Raw genomic sequence first — 19,722 nt, 5'->3', positions numbered from 1 at the left:
TTGGTAGGCGGGTTCTTTACCACTGCGTCACCTAGGAAGCGTTTTTACCAGTACCGGCTTTGTACCTGCACTGGTGCTTCGGGTGAGGTCAGTTTTCCTCACTCTATCTCAGTTTCCTCGTCGGAACTCGAAGAACTGAACTGGCAGAACTGGAAGTGACTCCCCAAATACGGCAGCATGCGGAGGAAAAGCGGCCTTATTCATAACCAGGATTCCCAGCTGATTACCTCGGGCATGACCCTCAATGGTGTGAAGAAAGTAGGTGGAGAGGGATCGAGAAAAGCGGTCTGAGGAGCCGTGCGCAATTAACTAGATATTATAGTGATGCTCTTGGGAGAGTCCCGCGTTTTCCCAGCAACACTGAAAGCCGGGCAGAAGGCAGTGTGGCAGTTGTTTCACTGGCGCCGGAGCGCCGACCTCCAAGGGCATCGGCTCTTATTTGCATCCCTATTTGCATCTCGTTTGCACATGAGTTATTTCCCCTTCAAAAGGCAGAAGTCCTTTCTAGTTACTCCCAGCTGAAGCTGTCTACTCCCGTCTTTGCCAACCTTAGGGGCATATCCATTTTTCTGGCCATTCTCTGTCTCCTCTGACGGGCGCCCCTTCGTGCTCTTAGGTCGTTCGCTCTCAATTCTTTGCCTACCCCAGCTTCAAGACAGCGACCCGGCTCGAGAAGCCGGGGGACCTGCGCCGCCTGGCGGCTGGAGAGAGGAAACTGAGGGCAAGGCGGTTCTGTTTTGCCTTCTCTGGGACGTGGAGTTTTGGAAAATGTTTCCCCGAACTTCCTGAGGCTAAATTTATCTCCCCCTGCCCTGGGGGGCGCAGAGATCCCGGCGACGATTAGCGCTGCGCGGCAGCGCGCTCCCGCCCAGAGGCCCGGAATAGGCGCCGAGTTATAAATAGAGCAGCCCGCAGGTGTGGGGGGAGTCGGCGGGAGGGGGGCAACCCTGGCAGCCACGGTCCCTTCAGGTGGGTTGGGCGGTCACGGTGGGGGCGCCGGGGCTGCGGTCTGAGCGCCCCCAGCGGTTTCCTGGGCGGCGGGTTTTTCGAGGGAAGCGGAGGCAGCCTGGGGAAGGCGGAGAGTGGGGAAGAGGTGGGCGCCTGGCGCAGGCTGAAGCTCCGCTTCCAGCTCAGCCCCTCCACATTCCAAAACAGGCCCTTAGACCCACTCTCTCAGTACCCCGCCCAGGCCCAGTTTTGCCTTTCTTCCCGTCAGAAGTACTCTCTTTTTCGGGCTCTGCAAGTATCCAGGTCCCTTGCAGCTGCTCCTTGGCGCACGTGGCCCCAACCCCAGGTTGTGCAGTTCCCCTTAAAAAGGGGGTTAACTCCAGGCAGACCTGGACATTCATCCTTCTCTTTGGTCAACCACTTCATCCTCCGGGTATTTACAGACCTCCTGCTAATTTGCCCCCCAAATTTAGGTCTAGTTGGTTGCCTGAAAATATATGTCTGAAAGTGTGGATTTTGGAAGTGCCCAGATCCCCAGGAAGCCCCTTGGAGATCCCACACTTGCCCTCCAGTTCTCGGTTCCAGTACAGGCCTAGTAGCTGGGCAGGGGTGGTCGCAGGCCTCGGGGGTTTCGTGGGAGGGGGCGGGGGGCCCAGTCAGCTTTTATTGGCTGAAATAGCCGCAGTTGTTTGGCGAGGTAAGGCTTGGAGTTGGGGGTTCGGCAGGAATTTCAAGTTGGGGGTTCCACCCTTTGAGCGAGGAAGGGAGCCGAGAATGTGTGTGTTGGGGGCGGAGCGGGGCGGGGGGGGGGGCGGGGAGAGGTGGTCACTAAAAAACTAACAAGGGGTTCCAGGACTGTCCAGACTCAAGTGGGAAATGCATTCTGGCTGCTAAAAGATCCAGGTAGGGTCCAACAAGACGCCTGGCGCGACCCCCAGGAACGGGGGACATGGCGAGGCCGCTGTTCATTTTTCTATACCTAAGGGCTGATGCCAAGGCGCCTTTCCTTTCTGTTGCTTCTAGAGGCTCTGGCTCTGCCCTCCCCGAGCCACTTTCCATGCCCTCTCCAGCCCGAAGCAGCCCCCTCTCCATTTCACTTGTGCTTCTGGCACTGTCGCCTTGCCCCTGGCACAGCCCTTCTCCAGTCTAGCGCGACCCCGAGCTGGAGGAGGGAGGGGAAAACCCTGGCCTGGACGCCACCGGCTCCGGGCCCTGACGAACCAGAATCTGTCCGGCGGGGCCGAGAAGAAAACCCGGAGCAGTGACCAGCCTCGGGACCCATGGGGGACAGGGACGATAAGAAAACCCGGAGCGGATTACCTATCGGGAGCGCCCCGTTCCTGCTGCTGCTACCCCCTCCTTCCTAGAGCCCCCCCAATTCTACAGTGAGATAATGTCTGGGGTGGGGGGCTGTTTGGTTTGGCCTAGGCCCTCAGGGGCGCCTCACACTTTCCGCCCCTGGCTGGGGAGCAGGGCAGCGGCCCCGAGGCTGAGTCACGGCCGGAGGGAGAGGGAGGGAGGGACCAGCACTCCGCCCCTCCCCCTGCGCGGGGATCCCGGGTCAGCCCGGGTGAGGGCCAGGGCCCCCCTGGCGCCGCCTATTGTGGTCCAACAGGTTGAGCTGGTGTCCCGCGGAGCCACCTGCTGAAAAGGGAGGGAGGCCCCCTGCGGAGGGGGCTGGGGTTGGAGAAAGCGAGCTCGACCCGGTTCGGCCCGGCAGGCCGCGGGGAGCGGAACCTGGCCCGCGATAGCCGGATTTGAATCAGTTTTACACTAGTGGGAGGGACTCTTTGGGGTACGTAGCGCCGCAGGCCCAGTTGGAAGCGACCCAAACGGGCTACCTTCCTCAGTTGAGGGGCACTGAAGCACATATCTCGATCCCCCTAAACCTACATATACATCGTAAAACACTCAGGTCCCCCTCGCCTTTTGGGTCTCTGAGCGAATCCAAGTCCAGATGTCTCTCGGCAGAGACTCAGTTTCTCCACTTATGGCACAGCAGGATGGAGGCGGGGAGCAGGAGCTTGAGCGTTCCTCCCCCTCCCCCCTCACGGACCTGGCCCCTCCCCTTCGACAATGCCAAGGCCGCAGCGGGCACCGGCTGGAGCGCAGAGGCTGCTTGCCCAGGGCGCCGTTCCCTCCCCGCGGGGCGCCGTCACGCGTGGGGAGGGAGGCAGGGTGCATGCAGCCTCATCTCCCCCGCTCCTTCTAAGGGGGTTGGGGGTGGGGCGTAGAAGTGGAGTTGATGGCCGGGTGGCTCCCCTCCCCCTACCTCCAGGGGCCCTGACCTGATTATAGCCCCTCACGGGACCCCCTCCCTCAACCCCCTAAGTCCCTGCCTCACCCCCACCTAGCCTATTTTTCGACCTCCTCATACCCTTCCCTCCGGAGGTGCTGACCCTACAGAAGACCCTCTTAGAGAAGTGAGAGCCCTTCGGGGGGGCGGGGGCGGTGCTCGGTTCCCCGGCCGCTGCGGACACTGCCCCCTCCTCTTCCCCTCCTCCAGGTTTCAGGCCAGCCCCCTCGGCTCCGCCCCCTCCCTGGCCCAACGCAAGGCGGGACCCACTTGGGATGGGCGGGTGTTCAGGCCAATGGGCGGACAGGGCGGTGGAGTGCAGGGGGCGGGGCGGAGTTGCGGCGGAGGGCTGGATGGGGGTCGAGGGCGGAGCTCGAGTTAAGGTGGACTGGGAGAGATAGGGGCTAGAAAGAGAGAGAGAGAAAAGCGGAGAGGGAGGGGGAACGGGACCGCGGCAGGTGAAGGGAGAAAGAGAGAGACAAGGAAAGGAGGGAAAAGAGGAGGGTGAGAAAAGCTCAGAGTGCAAAGTAAGAGCTTGGAAGAAAAGAGCGAAAAAGGAGGGAGGGATCCATCTGCGCCCTGCAGAGACTGGCTGGACCAAGGGGTTGAAGTTTATGTCCTTATTGGGCGGAGGGAGGGGGGCCTGGGGGGGCGGGTGAAAAACCAGGAAGTGACAGAGGGTGTTGCTAAGGGTTGGGAGGGGGAGTTTGGGGGGTGGCAGGGGGCGGGGGGAGGGAGGGGAGGGATGGGGGGAAAGCAAGCAGGAGGACAGGTGAGACAGCAGGACAGGTGAGGCGGGCCCTGAGGGGGGGGGCGGGTGGGAGCCAGGTGAATGTACGGTTCTCGGCGGCCGAGGGGGGGCGGGCGGCAGGAGGAGGCAGAGGGCTGCGGAGGAGGAGCCCCCCAGCAGAGAGCGGCGAGCCACTGACCGCGGCCTTCTGACCAGGACCGGAGCAGGGCCCCAAGCCCCCGGGCCTGGCGGGGGACGCGCTTCTCCCCACACCCGGAGCCTCAGCAGCTCCAGCCAGCGGACCCAAAGGCGGAGAGGTGAGTGTACCCCACTTTTGCCTCCTGGCTAGGGGTCCCCCATACCCGAGATTACTGCAGTGTCCTTCGTCTGTCCTGTAAGTGGGACCCCCCCACACACGCGCGCATGCAGACCAGATTCCCACCACTCCCCTTTCCTGTGCCTTCCCAACACTCCGGGTCTTGGGAATTGATTTTAACGGGGAGGAAAGGTAGAGATGGAACTACAGCCTCCCCCAACCCAGGGCGGAGGGTCCCCAGAAACTTTCTATGCACTTCTGGGATCAGACAGACTGGCGGCTCCGGGATGGAGAGAGGGCGAGGCGGCGCCCAGCGCTCCCCTAGTCTCCTTCGTGACTTTAGAGGTAGACCCCCGACCCGACCGAGTTGAGGGAATGGAAACGCTGACGGACTCTAACTAGGACAACGCTCCCCCCACCTCCTCCGCGCCCCCTGGCGCGGTGGGTTGGACTCGGGCCAGTTGCATGGGGGGTGGGGGGAGCACAGGAGGAGCCGCGGCTTGGGGGAAAGTTACCGGCTGGACTATTTGGTTTCTTGCGCTTCCACAGCCGCGCTCTCTCGCCGGTAGTGGGGTTCAGCGACGACCTCCGAGCGATACAGAACGACCCCTCTCTCCGCCGCCCCTCAATCCCACTCTCTTCGTTCGGGCTCCAGTACCGCCGCCACCTTTTCAAAGCCAGCTCCTGCCCCCAGAACCCAAGAGCGAGTGTGGGCGACTAGGAAGAATCCTACCTATCGTCCGTCCCCCACCGGCGCTGGCGCACCTGCCCCTACCCGGAGTGGGGGTCGCTACTGTGTTGTTGTAGGACCTAGTCTGAGCGCGGCTGGCAGAGGGCTGCCATTCAAAGGGGTGGGGGGCGCTGCTTTCAATTTCCAGTTTTCTCTCTCTCCTCCCACCCCACCCGAAGTAAGAGAGCGACGTGTCCCGGCCAGAGCGAGGGGGGGCCGGGAGTGGGGGGGCGGCGTGGGCAGCGGGTTGTGCCCGGACACGTGCCTGCCCAGGCGCCCCGGCCCTGCTGGTGTTTGGAGAGAGGGCGGGTCCCCTGCCCCCCGCCCCGCACAACCCCCACGTATCAAAGGGCGGCTGAGACGTGGTGAGACCTCGGGGCGCCCTGGGGGGGGGGGGCAGGGAGCCTGGGTCCGGAGCAGGGGAGGGGCAGAGGCGCGGGTGCTAGCTGACCCACAGGAAACGAGCGCTGCTGACCTAGTTTGGGACACCGGAAGTGGGTGCTGGGGAGAGGGGGAGACCAGCAGGCTGTCCTGGCTTCCGGGCCAGGTGGAAGGCGTTCTTGAATTGACCCCCACCCGAAAGCAGTGAAGACCCCGAGCTGCAGCTGAGAATGAGAATGAGTCAGCGCAGCTATTCCCGCTTCCCTCAACTTATTCCTGGAGGAGGGAGACAGTTTATCAAGGCTCTGGGGGAGCCAGATTGGGCAGTGAGGGGTTAAACTGGGATAGGAACTCTCTCTTCCCTGAAGGTGCATGTGTGTAGGGGGGGTGAGGACTGGAGGATTATGGGGTTGCCTCCTGCTCCCCCCACACACACCAACTGGTTTGGTCACCCCTGTACCCGTCTGGCACTGCTGGGAGAGCTGGCATGGAGTGGGCATCAGGTTGGGCAGAGAGACTGGGCATATGGAGTATTGTGCTGGCTGGAGAGGGACATATTTGTGACTGAGTTTGGGTAGCAGTTAGTATTCCTCCTTGGTGGTGACTGGGGAGAAGGGCAGGGGGCTCCCCCTGGAGCAGCTGATGAAACAAGAAGAAATCTCTGTCAGTGCTGCCTGTCCCTGGCCCCCGGGACCCCGGCTCCCCCAGCGTGCCTCTGTTACATGGTTGCTGTGGGCACGACGCAGCCTGCTGGCACCCCCAGACACTGTCCCCTCCCTTGGGTACCACACCCCTCAACCTTAGTACAGGGGTCAGGAAGGGGTTAATACCATCCAAAAGGGGCTCTGGGGAAGAAAGCAGGCAGTGCCCACTAGGCTCAGGTGTCAAGGAGGCCTGCTCCACTGGGGCACTCTCATCCCTGCTCAGCTCTGGCTGACATGGACCCCAGTGACTGGGAGACAGGTGCTGACCTCTTTCCCCTTCCCCATGGTGCCCCCTGGCACCCAGGGCCCCCAGCTCCTCCTTGGCCTAGTGCCTGCCCTGGGAGGGCGCGGCGGGCAGCGGGGGCTGGGCTAACAATGCACCATCGGGCCCTTTGTGTGCTTGCACTTGGCACCCTGGGGAAGGGTGGGGGAGGGGGGCCCAGCGGGCATGGGGGGCGGAGCGCCTCTGGGGTGGGGACAGTGAAGGCTGGGGGAGAGAAGCAGAGAATGAAAGCAGGTGGGGAGGAAAGGGAAGTAGGTCAGCTAGGGTGCTGGCCCCCCATCCCAAGCCAGGGCAGAGAGAACCAGCCCCTGATCCTATGGCTGCCCAGATGGCATCATGCTGCCTGGGGCACAGCCTAGGACTGGGCATTTGGGGTCAGAAGTCACTGCCCAGGGGACTGCTCAGATAGAGGAGGCCTGGCCTGTACTGCCTCCTTCCTGGTGGCTAAGAGACCCAGTTCTGGCCTAAAGCCGAGGTCCCAAGACGGGTAGTGACTGGGCTCCAGGCAGGGCACTGCCCTCTGATAGAAGCCTCTGGGACTGCTTTGGGGCTTCCTGCCTCCAGCCTGCTTGGCTCCCTGACCTTCAGAGAGTTAAGACTGCCCTGCTACCAGGCCTTAGGGCCTATGCCTGTTTTGGCCTAGGGCTGAAGAGGAGGGTGGGGGAGGAAGGTGGGGACAGGCAGAGGGATAGGACCCTGGCATGGGGTGTGCCCGCCCTGGCCTCTTCCCCCTCCTTCTGCTGAGTAAACTCGTGAGTAAACTTGACGTTTTGCCCGGACAGTTTGAAGTTGCCTCGCCGCCCCCCCACCACCACCGGTCCTGCCAACACACAGGTGGCCAGGCGCCAAGGCTGGCCTGGGGGACTAGGGGGAAGGGGTTAGAGCTACTGTTGTCCACCATCACGGATCCTGGAGAGGCAGAAAAGATCCCCCACCCAGGCAGACCCAGGTCTTGGCTGGGACCTATAAACATCTGTCCCAGAACCTTGGGGAGCCTACAGAAAGTGGCCTGGAAGCAGAGCCTCTGCCCACTTCTGACTTCCACCCCCGCTAAGTAAAGGCACCCAGCTACCCTCTGGTCCCCTGAGTTGCCACCTTTAATGTTCACAGGCTATGGGACACAAGGGGAAAAGCTACCTTTAGCAAATTCCACAGGGACACCAGAAAATGGTTCCCTCTTCATTCTGTCCCACAGCCTGGAGTGGGTGGGAGGTTAGTGGCCTTCCTTGGCATCTTAGCCCTCTCTTCACTGAGGCCTCCCAGTTGCCATGGCCTCAGCCCTAGAGGGTGGAATCCACATTTACCAGCAGAATTTCTTGACCTCACCCCTGGGTCTCACCCTATATATATCTCTCTCCACCATACTACTCATCAGGCCTGGCCCTAATCTTCCCCAACCCCTTCCTCTGCTTGCTAGCATCACAGAGCCGAGTCAGCTTTCAGAGCTCTCCAGCCAGAAATACTTGTGCCAGATCCAGGGGCTGACGGTGCCCCAGACAAAAGAGGGCTGGTGGCAGGTAAATGGAGCCAGTGACCCCCCCACAAACATGCCAACTGACTTTTTACTTGACATCACTAATTCCTCTTAGGCCTCCCTAGGCCACCAGAATGGTCCCGAGGCCCGGCAGGGGGAAATGCCTTCCCAGTCCCTGCCGGCCTCGGAGTGGGGCTCCACCAGGCCCTTACTTTCGACCTCATGTCTCTGGCTTCAGTTTCCTTCCTGTTTCCACCGCCCCCCCCCCCAGCTCCTCCCCACCCATATGCCCCTTTCAACAGACATCCTCTCCTCCTTCCTTCCTCCTTTCCTCCCGCTTTGCCTGGGAGCAGGGGTCCTCTCCCCCAACGGTAGACCTCCTGCCTTTTACCTCTTCTAAACACAGTCCCCCTGGAGATTCATGACCACCTCCCATCCCCTGCTCTGCTTTCCCCACCCCATCAGCAGTGAGGCTCTGGGGAAGGCAAGAGCACAGGGCTTCTCAAGGGAACTACAACTCCCAAGGTACATGCAAAGCAATTGTGGTGCATACTGGGAGTTGTAGTCCTCCTTGATCTCTCAGTTTGGTTAAGTTGGAATTTTTCTGGATGGGACTAAAAGTGGACTGGGATGACTTGGAACCTGGGGACCCGCTGGATCCCCCCAGCTTGTCCTCATCACCTTGTTCCCCCAGGACACCATGTATCCATGATTGTCATCCACCCCACCCCCCACCCCCAGCTGAGACATGCTACCCATTCTCACCTTAGGGCTCCACCCAAGAGATGCCCACACCCTGCCCTGCTGCCCCTGGCAGGGGTGGAATGGAGGGGCCCCATGAACTCCCTCCCTGCCCCGTGCCCTCTAGGCTGGTTCCCTCCCTTTACAGGGATCAAAGGGCAGAGAGCAGCCCCACCCCACTCCCTGGCAGGCTGCGGGCACTAGGGTGATCAGGAATTGCAGGGACTCTGGTGCCCAAGCAAATGCTTGGGCAGGGGGTTGCCGGGAGGCCAGCACCTGGCAGCAGAGAGACACTGGCCCCCATCTTGGGGAGTAGAACCTTCAATAACTGTTCATCAAGCTGTCCGTAGCCCCCTTGGACTCTCTTTGTATAGGCCCTAAACTGTGTACTGCCTCTTGAGGAGATGGCTTGAGAACAGGGTCTTGGGCCTTATCTGTAGGACCTAGGGGCCTGGGCCCGCCTAGCTGGCACCAAGGCACAGGGGTGACCCTCCCCCACCCCAGGCCCACAGTTGGCATGGGGCGCTGGGAGCCAGGGGGGTAGGAGGGAGAGGAGGGCAGGACTGCCAGCATCCTGGTGGGTAGGTGCCAACCGGGCCGGGAGCTGGTGAGGGGCAGCAGGCCAGCGGCATTGAGCCAGCAGCTGTTGGGGGGAAAGGGGAGGGGATATTTTAGGGGGCATTTCTGTGGTGCCCCCTGGACATGGGATGGCCTAGTGGCTGGGGGACCTAGGGCCCGCCTCGTTACAGGAATAAGAGACCCCCAGAGTTGTTTAAGTGGAACTTTGTGGTCCACCCTCCTCTGGGCTCAGAGCCCTCCTGAGTTGCCCCTCAGGCCCAGGCGGGTCCCACCCAACCGGCCAGGGTGGCAGCAGCTTACGCAAGGGGTGGGGCTAGGCGCTTCCCAGCAGATGCCCCCTCTCAGCTCCTTCCTCTTTCGGTGCCCACAGCTCCCCCCATCTGTCCACCCCACCTCAGGCCACCTCTATCCCCCTGATCCCCCTGGCCACTGGGGGCTGGCACAAGTGCTGCCCCCTGGCCTGGTTGGCAGGGGCTGGCGCCCGGGCAAGGAACTGTGGTATGTGAGTGGGTTTGGGGTGAGGCATGGGGAGGGCGGGGTGCTGCCTTGCCCAGCCCCTGAGGGCCCCAGCCCAGTACGGGGTGGGGAAGATTCGGCCAGCTCCCAAGGGTGCTGAGGGCCCCACTGGGGGTCTGAAGGGCCTCCCTGGGGTCCCCTGTTAGTCCACATGCCCTGAGGGGCTGGGACCTGGGCACCTGTCACCCCTGGCACTGACTGTCCAGGCTCCCCCTCCTCCCTCTCTGGCCACTGCTGCCTCCTGCCCCCTCCCCCCCCCTTCCTTCTCCCGGTCCCACCTCCAGCAGCCTCTCCCATTGCTCCTCCTCACCTCTGTCCTCCTGGACCGTCCCAGCTCCTGCCTTTCCTACCGCTCACCTTTTTCCCCTTTTAGGACTGAGTCAGGACAGGCGGGGGTGGGTATCGCTGGGGCTTCGGGCACCACAGGCAGAGACTCTAGGCCCTCTCCCACGCTGCCAGGCCTCTGGTAACCCCTCCCTCCATCTGGGGGGAGGGGGGACAGCACCCAGAGGGTTAAGGCTGTAGGGGGGAGGGGCTGGGCCAAGTCGTGGGCGGCCCCTTTGAAGGAGGGAGCTGGAGCGGGGAACAGCCACCCTGCCTGCCCCCCAGCCAGGCCCTCCCCCACCCCTCCCAACCTGTTCCCCCCAGGGGCCAGGAGGAGTTGCCGGCAAGGCCCCTCAGCGTTCAGGTGAGTAGGCCCCGCTCTGGCTTGGGAGATCAGGCCCCAGGGGAGGCTCGGAGGCCTAGAATTGGCCAAGGGTCAGAGAGGGACTGAAAAACAGGCTAGGAAGAGGGTGTCCAAATTTTCACAGGGGGTGGTTTAGGGAACTGAGGGGCTGAGGGGCTGGAGTGTGGGGGAGCCTCTGTGTCCGAGGGACGTAGGAGGGCAGGAGAGCAGAAGAAGGGGCCTACGGGAGCCGAGGGGCTGCTGGGCCAGGACAGGAGGTTGGACAGGCTGGCAGGGAGCCGGGCTCCGGGGATTGGGCTGGGGTGTCCTCTGGGGCTGGGGGGCTCAGGTTTCTGCCGGCGGCTTGGCGGGTGTGGGGTTACCAGCCGGCTCGGTTACGCAGCTGGGGACTCTAGGCTAGGGGGGAGGGGGTGGGCACAGGGCAGACCCTGGCACCTTGTAGGTCTCCTCAGGCCCTCAGGGGATCTGGCGCTGCTCCGGCAGACCCCTGCTGGGAGTGCTGATGGCCAGGGTCTGTCCAGGCGCATGGTTCCCTGGCCTTGGGTGGGCAGCCTCTGGGGAAACTCCACCTGCTCCAGGGCTGGAAACTCTGACGGGCAGAGAGGCCTAGGCTGTCCCCCAACTCTACCCCACATCCGCTCTCACTGTACACCCCCCCACCCATCTTCGCCAACTGTTCCCCCCGATTTTGGTCCTGTGCTTCATCCAGAATGGGGTCGTGGGTGCCTAAATGCAACCATCTCATGGCAAGACCAGGCCTTGGAGGGCAGGCCCGATTTCTTAATTTGATTCCTCTGCCCCTCTCCACCCGCATCCAACCATCAGCCTGGGGAGAAGAGAAGAGATGCTTGGAGTAGGGTGAAATGGAGGAAGTGGGAGAGGCCTGAGCGAGAGAACCAAAAGCCAAAAGAAAGGAGAGGTAGGGATGGTTCCTTGGAGACCTAGGGACTTAAGGACTCAGTAGAGAGAGAGGAAGCAGGAGCCTTGCAAGGGCTGAAGGGAGGAAAGCAAAGGATGAGCCGCGGAGAGAGGAGACAAGGGTCCGAGAAGGCAGGAAGGAGACAGAAAGAGGCCAAGGCAAGGGGCCAAGAGTGGAGAGGGGCTGAGGGCAGGCGTCCCCAAAGGAAAAGAGGGGAAGACTAGGGAAGACGGAGTTGCCCCATTCCTTTCCCCGCCATCTTTTATCTCCCTCAGATTTCCCCTGATGCGATCTCAGAGGCTGTGGACTAGGGCTGGTGTCATGGAAAGAAAGTGTGGGGGAACACTGAGGTCTCCCTCCTGTCAAACGCTGAAGCACCAGGAATTGGGGATTTTGAGGGAGGAGAGGCTTAACCCCCACAGCACCGGGAAGCAGCCAACTCCCCTTGCCTCCTTCCCCCTTCGTGGCTTGCGGTCTCTCTTCCCCGCCTCGGCCCCCAGGAAGTGTGAGTGCTGGGGTGGTGAGGTTAGGAGGGGGAAGCGACATATGGGGGATGGGGAAGGCATGTACAAGCTTGGAGGGGCTGGGTGGGGAGCGAAAGGCTCCATGCATGTCTGGGGCATCCTGGGCTGAGGGCCTCTCCTTCAAAGCCCTTCCAGTCCTCCAGGGGATTCACCTCCACCTCTCACCCCGCCTTTCCAACTGGGCAGTCCAGATGGCTTCAGCCCTGGGCCCCAGAGGCCCTAAGAAAGGGTGGAAGAAGCTGGGGAGCTAGGATTCCTGGGTCCCTGAGGACTTTGGACTGGCTGTCCTATTTCCCCACCCCCGCCCTTGGTCCAGCCACAGGCCAAAGCCCTGGCTTCGTGCAAACTTCGCTCCAAAAAAACAGGAAGAGAACCTGAGGCTGGAGTTGGGGTGGGGGTTGGGGGGGAGAAAGGAGAAAGAAGTAAGGGGGAAGGGTGGCCAGCCAAGGTGGGAAGAGCATCAGGCCTCTCCATCACCCTGGCAGGAGGCATCACAGCCTGGCCCTCATCCTCACCCCAAGCTGCTACACCTGGAGAAGCTGGCCAGGTCCCTCTCGGGCTCTCTGGCAGAGCCCGGAGGTGGGGGCCTCTGAGCCTAAGGAGGGGGTGCTCTGTGTGCCTGAGTCTCAGGCCCATATCTATTTTCTCCGCCACTAATCCTGTTTCCGCCTGCTGCCCCCCACACTAAGCCTCACTCCCCTAATCCCCAGGGTGTGGGGAAGGGGGGCCAGCTTTACTCAGCTGCCCCATTCAGGGCCTCGTATCCCAGCTCTTCAGCTGGCTCAGGCCGGCAGTGTTGGCCCTGGTATTCCCCCAGCCCTTCACTGGACACTGCCTGAGGTCAGCACCTGGAAAGACTTTCAGCCTCCTTTTCCTTCCCGTGCCAGGGCCAGTGCCCTCTACCTTTTGGTTTCTTGGTGGTGGACACACCTTGGGAGGTGCCTTTGGGCACTGAGGGGTAGGTGATAGGGGCTCCCACCTTTGCCCCCTCCCATACTGTTCTATCCCCAAAGTCTTCCCCCAACCAAAGATGGGGCAAGCTTGACTCAGGGCCCAGTTTCAAGAGAGCTGCCCACCGGCTTGGCCAGTCTAGCAGGCCTGACAGTGAGGGGAGCCTGGGGGGGTGACGGGAAAGGGGGGAGAGATGGGGCGGGGCCCCCAGTTCTTACCCCTACCAGGCAAACAGACCTTGCCTGGCTCCCTGGCACAGCTGCCCCCCCACCAACCACCACACACGCCCATGCCCACAAGGTCTTAGCAAGAGGGGGCATGCCAGGCTGGGTGGGGATGGGCCGTCCTCATGGGCGTCTGGGGGCTGGGCCCTCTGGGATATAGAGGTGGGAAGGGTGCCCAAGTTGGGGTGGGCACCCTGGCATCAGTGCCCCACCCTGGCAGAAAGAAGGGTCGAGTTCCTCCCCATCAATCCCTCCCAGATGATGGGGCCTGAAGTGCCCCCTTGGCCTGGTTGGCACCAGCCTAGCTCCAGGTGGCACCTAAGTCAGCATGGGTGCCAGAGCCCTGGGAAAGGGCTAGGGGAGTTTCCCAGAAGCTAGAGACCCATAGGAACACCTCCCCTTCCCAGATGGGTCCTCTGCCTCTCTCTCCCTTCATTGCTACCGTGTGGCCGTGGGCTTTGGAGTTAGGCCCTAGGGGTTAAACACCTACCCTTGCCCAAGCCCCGTGTGATCTGCATCGTGAACCAGCCTGAGCCTGTGACCTGACAGCAGGGTCAGCCAATCAGCAACCCCGCCACACCAAGTTGCCACAGAGATGGCCCTGGGGTGGGAGAAGGGAGGCGGGCTTAAGCAGCGGGAGTGGGTGGGGTGGGAGGGAAGAAGGGAGAGGGACAGGGTGAGCCACGTGCCTGCGGGTGCACGGCCCCGGGCCAATGGACAGGGAGGACAGCCCCACCCGTCCCCCTCAGGAGGGACAGGATTCACTTTGGGCTCAGGAGGGTGCCCACTGCTACTTGAGTGGCCACTGCTGCTGCCCACCTGGTTTTGTTTGTTCCTAAGTCCTGGGGCCATTTGCCACTTGTACTATTTGTAAAGTACAGGTGGGAAAACCCAAGGAAACTGGGAGTGCTCCCAGACTGCTTGGCCCTCAGGGAGAGAAGTGATTTGTGGACTTAAGGTGGGAAGGGGTGGGCTATCTGAGGGTGCCTGACTGTGGCTTATGAGCCAGCACATGGGTGCTGCTCACTCAAGGCTTCCACGCAGGCATCCGGATGCTATAGGGAAGACGGGGAGGCAGGCAGAGACGATGCAGTTCTTGTGTCCTCAAAAGGAAACCTGTAGCCCTCGACTCCTCCAGCCCCCTCAAAACCCTTCCCCATCAGTGGCCGAGACTGAGCAGTTGGTGGGAGTGGCAGAGAAGACTGGCAAACTGTCAGTGAGACTTGCCCTACGGATCATCCGGTCAGCCTTTAATTTTGCAGATGAGGAAATGGGAAAGAAAGTGACTGGTTCAGGGTCATGTAGCTAGTAGTAACCAGACTCCCCCTGAGTGATTTGACGGAGGGAGATAGACCTTTCTCCCAGCAGAGACCATCTGTATAGCGCAGTCTGCCTCCGGGTGAGGCTTGGTTTCTCCCTCCCAAGGCCAGAACTTTTATTGTGCCCCTACTATGTGTTAGGCGTTGTGCCACCCACGGGCTCATTTAACCTTCACCACAGCCCTAGGAATCAGGTGGAGTTATCCCATGTTATAGACCTGGGATGTTTATAGAAAAGAAGGTTCAGAGATTAAACAACTTGTTTAAGGATCGCAGAGCTAATCAGCTGCAGAGTGAGGATTCAAACTCAAGCCTGGATGACTCCAGAGCCCAGCTCTTTCCAGGCCTCAACTCTGTCTCCAGTTGCTCCAGACCACCAAACGTCAGGGTGGAAGGGCTGAGCGGCTTGCATCCCCTCCCGCTCCTTGTGTACCATGAGGAGACCGAAGCACAGAGAGAAATGACTTGGCCAAGGTCATTCGGCAAGATAGTAGCAGAGCCAGGATTAGAAGCTGATCTCCTCACTTCCAGGCCAGACTCACTCTGCTAGCTGCCTCCCTCCACCAGCCTTGGGACTGCCGAAGCGCTGTGCCGTCTGTGGCTGTGCCTCGGAAAGGCTAGCACAGACGGTGGAAGAAGGTCTTCCGGAGAGGGGGGCTCTCCTGACTGGCCAGGAATGGAGAGGGAGAGCTGGCAGTGGCAGCCCGGTGGAGGAGGGGTAGGGCTGGAACTTGGCCTATTGGCAGGGGGGAGGGGTGGGGACGATGCTTATCGGTGCGGGGCAGGAAGCACCCGCGCCAGCGCCAGCGACACCCCAGCAAAGGGTGGCTGCTCCTTGGCCCCATGGGGGAGGGGAGGATGTGGGGGGAGGTATGCTGGGAGCTGTGTTTCCCTTTTGGCCTCTACAAGGGGGAGACCTAGAAGGGGAGATGAACTTTTAGTGGGTGGGAAAGAAGGTGGGGTCCTGGGGAGCCACCTCCCAGGTTTGCAGTGTTTTATAGTGCACCAAACGCTTTAGGGAGATAATGTGAGCTAAAACACCTGACCTTGCCGTGAACAGACCTCGGCCCAAAGTGAATCTGAACTCTCTCATTGGCCTCTCTCTGGGATGAGAGGAGGTTCCATCACAGAGACTGTCACCCCACTTTTCAGATGCCTGAGGCTGGCTGCAAGAGGCACCCAGAGTCCTTCAGCCAGTTCTTCATGAAGCCTGAACCAGAACACAGGCATCCCTTCTCCCAGATCAGTGCTTCTTCCAAAGGGATGGGAATGGGGCAGGTGAAGCAGATGGGTCTCTAGGAAAGGCCAGAAAGGCAGAGCTCTTGCACTCACTGAGGCAGAACATTGCACAGTGGTTAGGAACAGGGCTCGGCCGCAGCCTGGCTTTGAACCTGTTCCGCACTTAGCACAGAAAGTCACTTCACATGTCTGCGCCTCAGGTTCCTGCCTGTGAAATGGATAATTGTTACTTTAGAAGGTCATGGAAGATGAAATGGGTGTAAAGCACTTGAAGGGCCTGTGCTCATGGCCAGGGCTGGTGTTCCGTCTCTGGGCGCCCTGGCAGGGCTGAGCGCTCCTAACCTCCCCTTCTCCTTCACTCCGCAGGAGAAGATGGGGAGCCCTGAGGATGACCTGATCGGGATTCCATTCCCAGACCACAGCAGTGAGCTCCTGAGCTGCCTCAATGAGCAGCGCCAGCTGGGCCACCTCTGTGACCTCACCATCCGGACGCAGGGCCTGGAGTACCGCACCCACCGGGCTGTGCTGGCTGCCTGCAGCCACTACTTCAAGAAGCTCTTCACCGAGGGTGGTGGCGGCGCGCTCTCGGGTGCTGGGGGCGGTGGGACAGCTGCTGGGGGTGCAGGGGCCGGCGTGTGCGAGTTGGACTTCGTGGGGCCGGAGGCACTGGGTGCCCTGCTCGAGTTTGCCTACACAGCCACCCTGACCACCAGCAGCGCCAACATGCCAGCCGTACTGCAGGCCGCGCGGCTGCTGGAGATCCCCTGTGTCATCGCGGCCTGCATGGAGATTCTGCAGGGCAGCGGACTAGAGGCGCCCAGCCCGGACGAGGACGACTGTGAGCGCGCGCGGCAGTACCTGGAAGCCTTCGCCTGTACAGCCAGCGCCTCAGCTTCGGGAGTCCCCAACGGTGACGACAGCCCTCCACAGGCACCCCTCCCGCCGCCGCCGCCACCGCCTCCTCGGCCTGTTGCCCGCCGCAGCCGCAAGCCCCGCAAAGCTTTCCTGCAGACCAAGGGGGCCCGGGCCAACCACCTGGTGCCCGAGGTGCCCACGGTGCCCACCCATCCCTTCACCTATGAGGAGGAGGAGGAGGCGAGCAGAGTGGGCAGCGGGCTGGGAGACAGCTACAGCCCTCCCACAGGGGCTGCCTCACCCCCCGAGGGGCCCCTGAGCTACGAGGCCTGCGAGGGTGAGGAAGAAGAGGAGGAGCTGGTGTACCCTCCGCCCTACGGGCTGGCACAGGGCGGTGGGCCCCCGCTGTCCCCAGAGGAGCTGGGCTCAGACGAGGATGCCATCGATCCCGACCTGATGGCCTACCTCAGCTCCTTGCACCAGGACACCCTGCCTCCAGGCCTGGACAGCCAGGACAAGCTAGTGCGCAAACGCCGCTCCCAGATGCCCCAGGAGTGCCCAGTCTGCCACAAGATCATCCACGGGGCGGGCAAACTGCCACGCCACATGAGGACCCATACGGGTGAGAAGCCCTTCGCCTGTGAAGTCTGCGGTGTCCGTTTCACCCGGTGAGCACCAGCGGGGGGAAGAGGCCCAGCAGGGGCCATGTGGGGGGTGGGGGGTGGCGCAAGGGAGAAAGGGATTGTGAGACCCTTTCCATGTGGGGGTGTGGAGGGAGAGGATCCTGGAGGGACTGTGGGGTGGTCCCCAGGCTGAGGCAAGAGACCAGGAGAAAGAGAGTCAAGGCAGGTGGGTCCGGGGCCTTAAAGATCTGACTGTGCTGGAGGCAGGTGGTTAACCTGGGGCTAAGTCAGCAAGGGTCTCCCTGAGTAGAAATAGGGGAACGAGTGCTAGGGGGCGGGACTGGCGACCCAGGGACCCCCTGTGACGGCTCCCTTCGCCCTCTCCCTGCCGCGCCAGGAACGACAAGCTGAAGATCCACATGCGGAAGCACACCGGAGAGCGCCCCTACTCGTGCTCACACTGCCCAGCCCGCTTCCTGCACAGCTACGACCTCAAGAACCACATGCACCTGCACACAGGGGACCGGCCCTACGAGTGCCACCTGTGCCACAAGGCTTTCGCCAAGGAGGACCACCTGCAGCGCCACCTCAAGGGCCAGAACTGCCTGGAGGTGCGCACCCGGCGGCGCCGCAAGGACGATGCGCCCCCTCACTACCCCCCGCCCTCCGCCGCCGCCTCGTCCCCTGCTGGCCTCGACCTCTCCAACGGTCACTTGGACACCTTCCGCCTGTCTCTGGCTCGATTCTGGGAGACGTCCGCCCCTACCGGGCCCCCAGACTCCACCCCAGGGCCCCCTGATGACGAGGAGGAGGAGGGGGCACCCGCCACACCTCAGGCTGAAGGTGCCATGGACACCTCTTAAAGAGGGGCGAGTGGCCGAGCTGGAGCAGCACGGGGACCGGGGAGGCCCATGCCAAGCAGTGGGAGTGTACACAGCAGAGACGGCGCTGGGGGTCAGGCCCTGAGTCTCCCTGGCATCGGAAATAGGCTCCTTCCCTCAGAGCCCTCATTCCAGTTCCAAGCCGAGAAGGTTTTGGGGCAGAGTCTCCCCAGATTGGGGTGCTCTCCCACGGAGTGATACATATGATATTATGTATATATTTACAGCTCCATTGTAAAGGTGGGGTCCCTGTCCCCAGCTGCTCCTGGGGAGTAGAAGCAATAATGTATTTCTGATTTGTGGGGTCCCTCTTCGGCTATGCGGGTTTCTAGGGGGTGGGGGGCTTGGGACCAAAGCCTTGCCCCACCCCCATGCCCCTTGGGGTTTTGGCTGTGTTAGGGGGTGAAGGACTGCCCCTCCCTTTCGAGACCCCTCCTTCCTGGTTTCTGTTCCCTTTTCCTGGCAGTGAATTACGCAAAGGGGGGCGGCAAAGGATGGGTAGGTGGGGGAAAGCAAGGTAAAAGCTTGGAGGACGGGGACTGGGCCTGTAAGGAAGGAGCCATCCCAGTCCCCCTCCGCCCTTCTCCCAGCGCTGAGTCATGGGGTCCTGGAGAAGGGGGCGGGGTGGCCTGATTGGCTCGCCCGCCCCTGGGGGCAGCGGGAGGGCCCCGCCCAGCCAGGGGAGCCTGCTGCCGGTTCTCCTCCCCGGCCCTCCCCTCCCGCGTCCCCGGGCAGGGAATGTCTTGTTCCCGCCGCTCCCTCCCCGGGGCCAGAGGGCAGGGCGGGCCGGGCGGTGTCCTACCCTCTTCTCCTCCTCCCCACCTCCTCCCCGCCCAGGTGCGAGCCGCCACCACCACTGCTGCCGCCCCTGACTCACGCCGCCCCCGGGCTGGCGCGGTGCTGGGTGTGGGACCGGGTGAGGGGCTGGCGGGGAGCCTGGCGGAGGACGGGCTGGCCGGCGCCATCTGGCGGCTGTGCCCTGCGCGGGCGAGCGCCCCTGGCGGCCACTGCCAGGGAGCCGCCTTCTCCACCTCCACCACCCCAGCGGGTGAGCCGCGCCCCCTTGCCAAGGCCGGGGCGCGGAACTGCTCGCCCGCCCCCAGGGAAAGTGGGCTGCGGCCCTGTGGGAAAGGAGTCCTACCCTCAGACCCTTGCCTGCCAGGGCTCCCTGTTGGGGTGGGGAGAGTAATTCCCTCACTCTTCCCTTAGGATTGAATCCACCCCCGTTCTGTACATAGCCTTTTCTGTTGGTCTTGTTGAAATCTAGTTTCAGATTTTTAACTACCCAATTCTGCTGGGGGTGGGGGTATCTCCCCCGCCTCCTCGCTGGGTGCTGGACCCCGCTCGGGCCTGGGCTCTGCCTTGCACTATTTCCCCTCCCTGGCCTGGCGGCCCCCCCCCTCCTTAAAAGGGGCAGGTTCAGGGGCCCGGTGCTCTCCCTCCCTCCCATGCACCCCCATGCCCATTTGCACAGCTGCCCAGGTACCCCCAATAGTGGGGGGGGTCACAGGGAGGGGGTAGCGGGACCAGTCCTTGTCTCTATTTAAAAAGTGATGATGTAATATATTGGGGTAGAGGGAGGCCAGGTTGCTCTGGGCCTCCTCTTTGCATTTCAGGTGATGGGGGGCCCAGCCCCGGGGAGTGAGGACAGTGTGGCCTCCCCCCCCCTTGCGGCTTCTCCACTCAGTGCCTTAAGGGGGGAGGCGGTCCCCCCTCTCCTGTGCCCTCCCCTTCCCTTGCCCCCCACCTCGGGTGTAAGCGACAGGAAGAAATAATAATAATTTAAGATTCACGCTTGTGT

The 19,722-nt window shown here is 62.0% G+C and overlaps 1 protein-coding gene across 2 annotated transcripts; it reads left to right on the top strand.

Moving 5' to 3' along the window:
• Window positions 1-3,980: 3,980 nt before the first annotated feature.
• Window positions 3,981-19,690, top strand: ZBTB7B (zinc finger and BTB domain containing 7B). 2 transcript variants are annotated; one of them, XM_068964552.1, is made up of 4 exons: window positions 3,981-4,033; window positions 4,191-4,291; window positions 15,929-17,085; window positions 17,438-19,690. In XM_068964552.1, the coding sequence occupies exons 3-4, from the start codon at window positions 15,935-15,937 to the stop codon at window positions 17,901-17,903; spliced, it is 1,617 nt and encodes a 538-aa protein (XP_068820653.1). In that variant the 5' UTR covers window positions 3,981-4,033; window positions 4,191-4,291; window positions 15,929-15,934; the 3' UTR covers window positions 17,904-19,690. The 2 variants fall into 2 exon arrangements, with proteins under 2 accessions (XP_068820653.1, XP_068820652.1); XM_068964551.1 differs by having other exon boundaries at window positions 3,989-4,016.
• The last annotated feature ends 32 nt before the right edge of the window (window positions 19,691-19,722 follow it).

Source organism: Capricornis sumatraensis, chromosome 2 (assembly GCF_032405125.1).
Source record: "Capricornis sumatraensis isolate serow.1 chromosome 2, serow.2, whole genome shotgun sequence".
NCBI classification, from domain to species: domain Eukaryota; kingdom Metazoa; phylum Chordata; class Mammalia; order Artiodactyla; family Bovidae; genus Capricornis; species Capricornis sumatraensis.
The sequence above is the reverse complement of the archived record's forward strand: the minus strand, read 5'-3'. Positions and strand labels throughout refer to the sequence as shown.

Bases quoted from the DNA above. Each gene is read 5' to 3' on its own strand.
- ZBTB7B (XM_068964552.1), top strand. From the start codon at position 15,935: ATGGGGAGCCCTGAGGATGACCTGATCGGGATTCCATTCCCAGACCAC. The intron at 17,086-17,437 runs GTGAGCACCAGC...CTGCCGCGCCAG, and splicing joins TGCGGTGTCCGTTTCACCCG to GAACGACAAGCTGAAGATCC.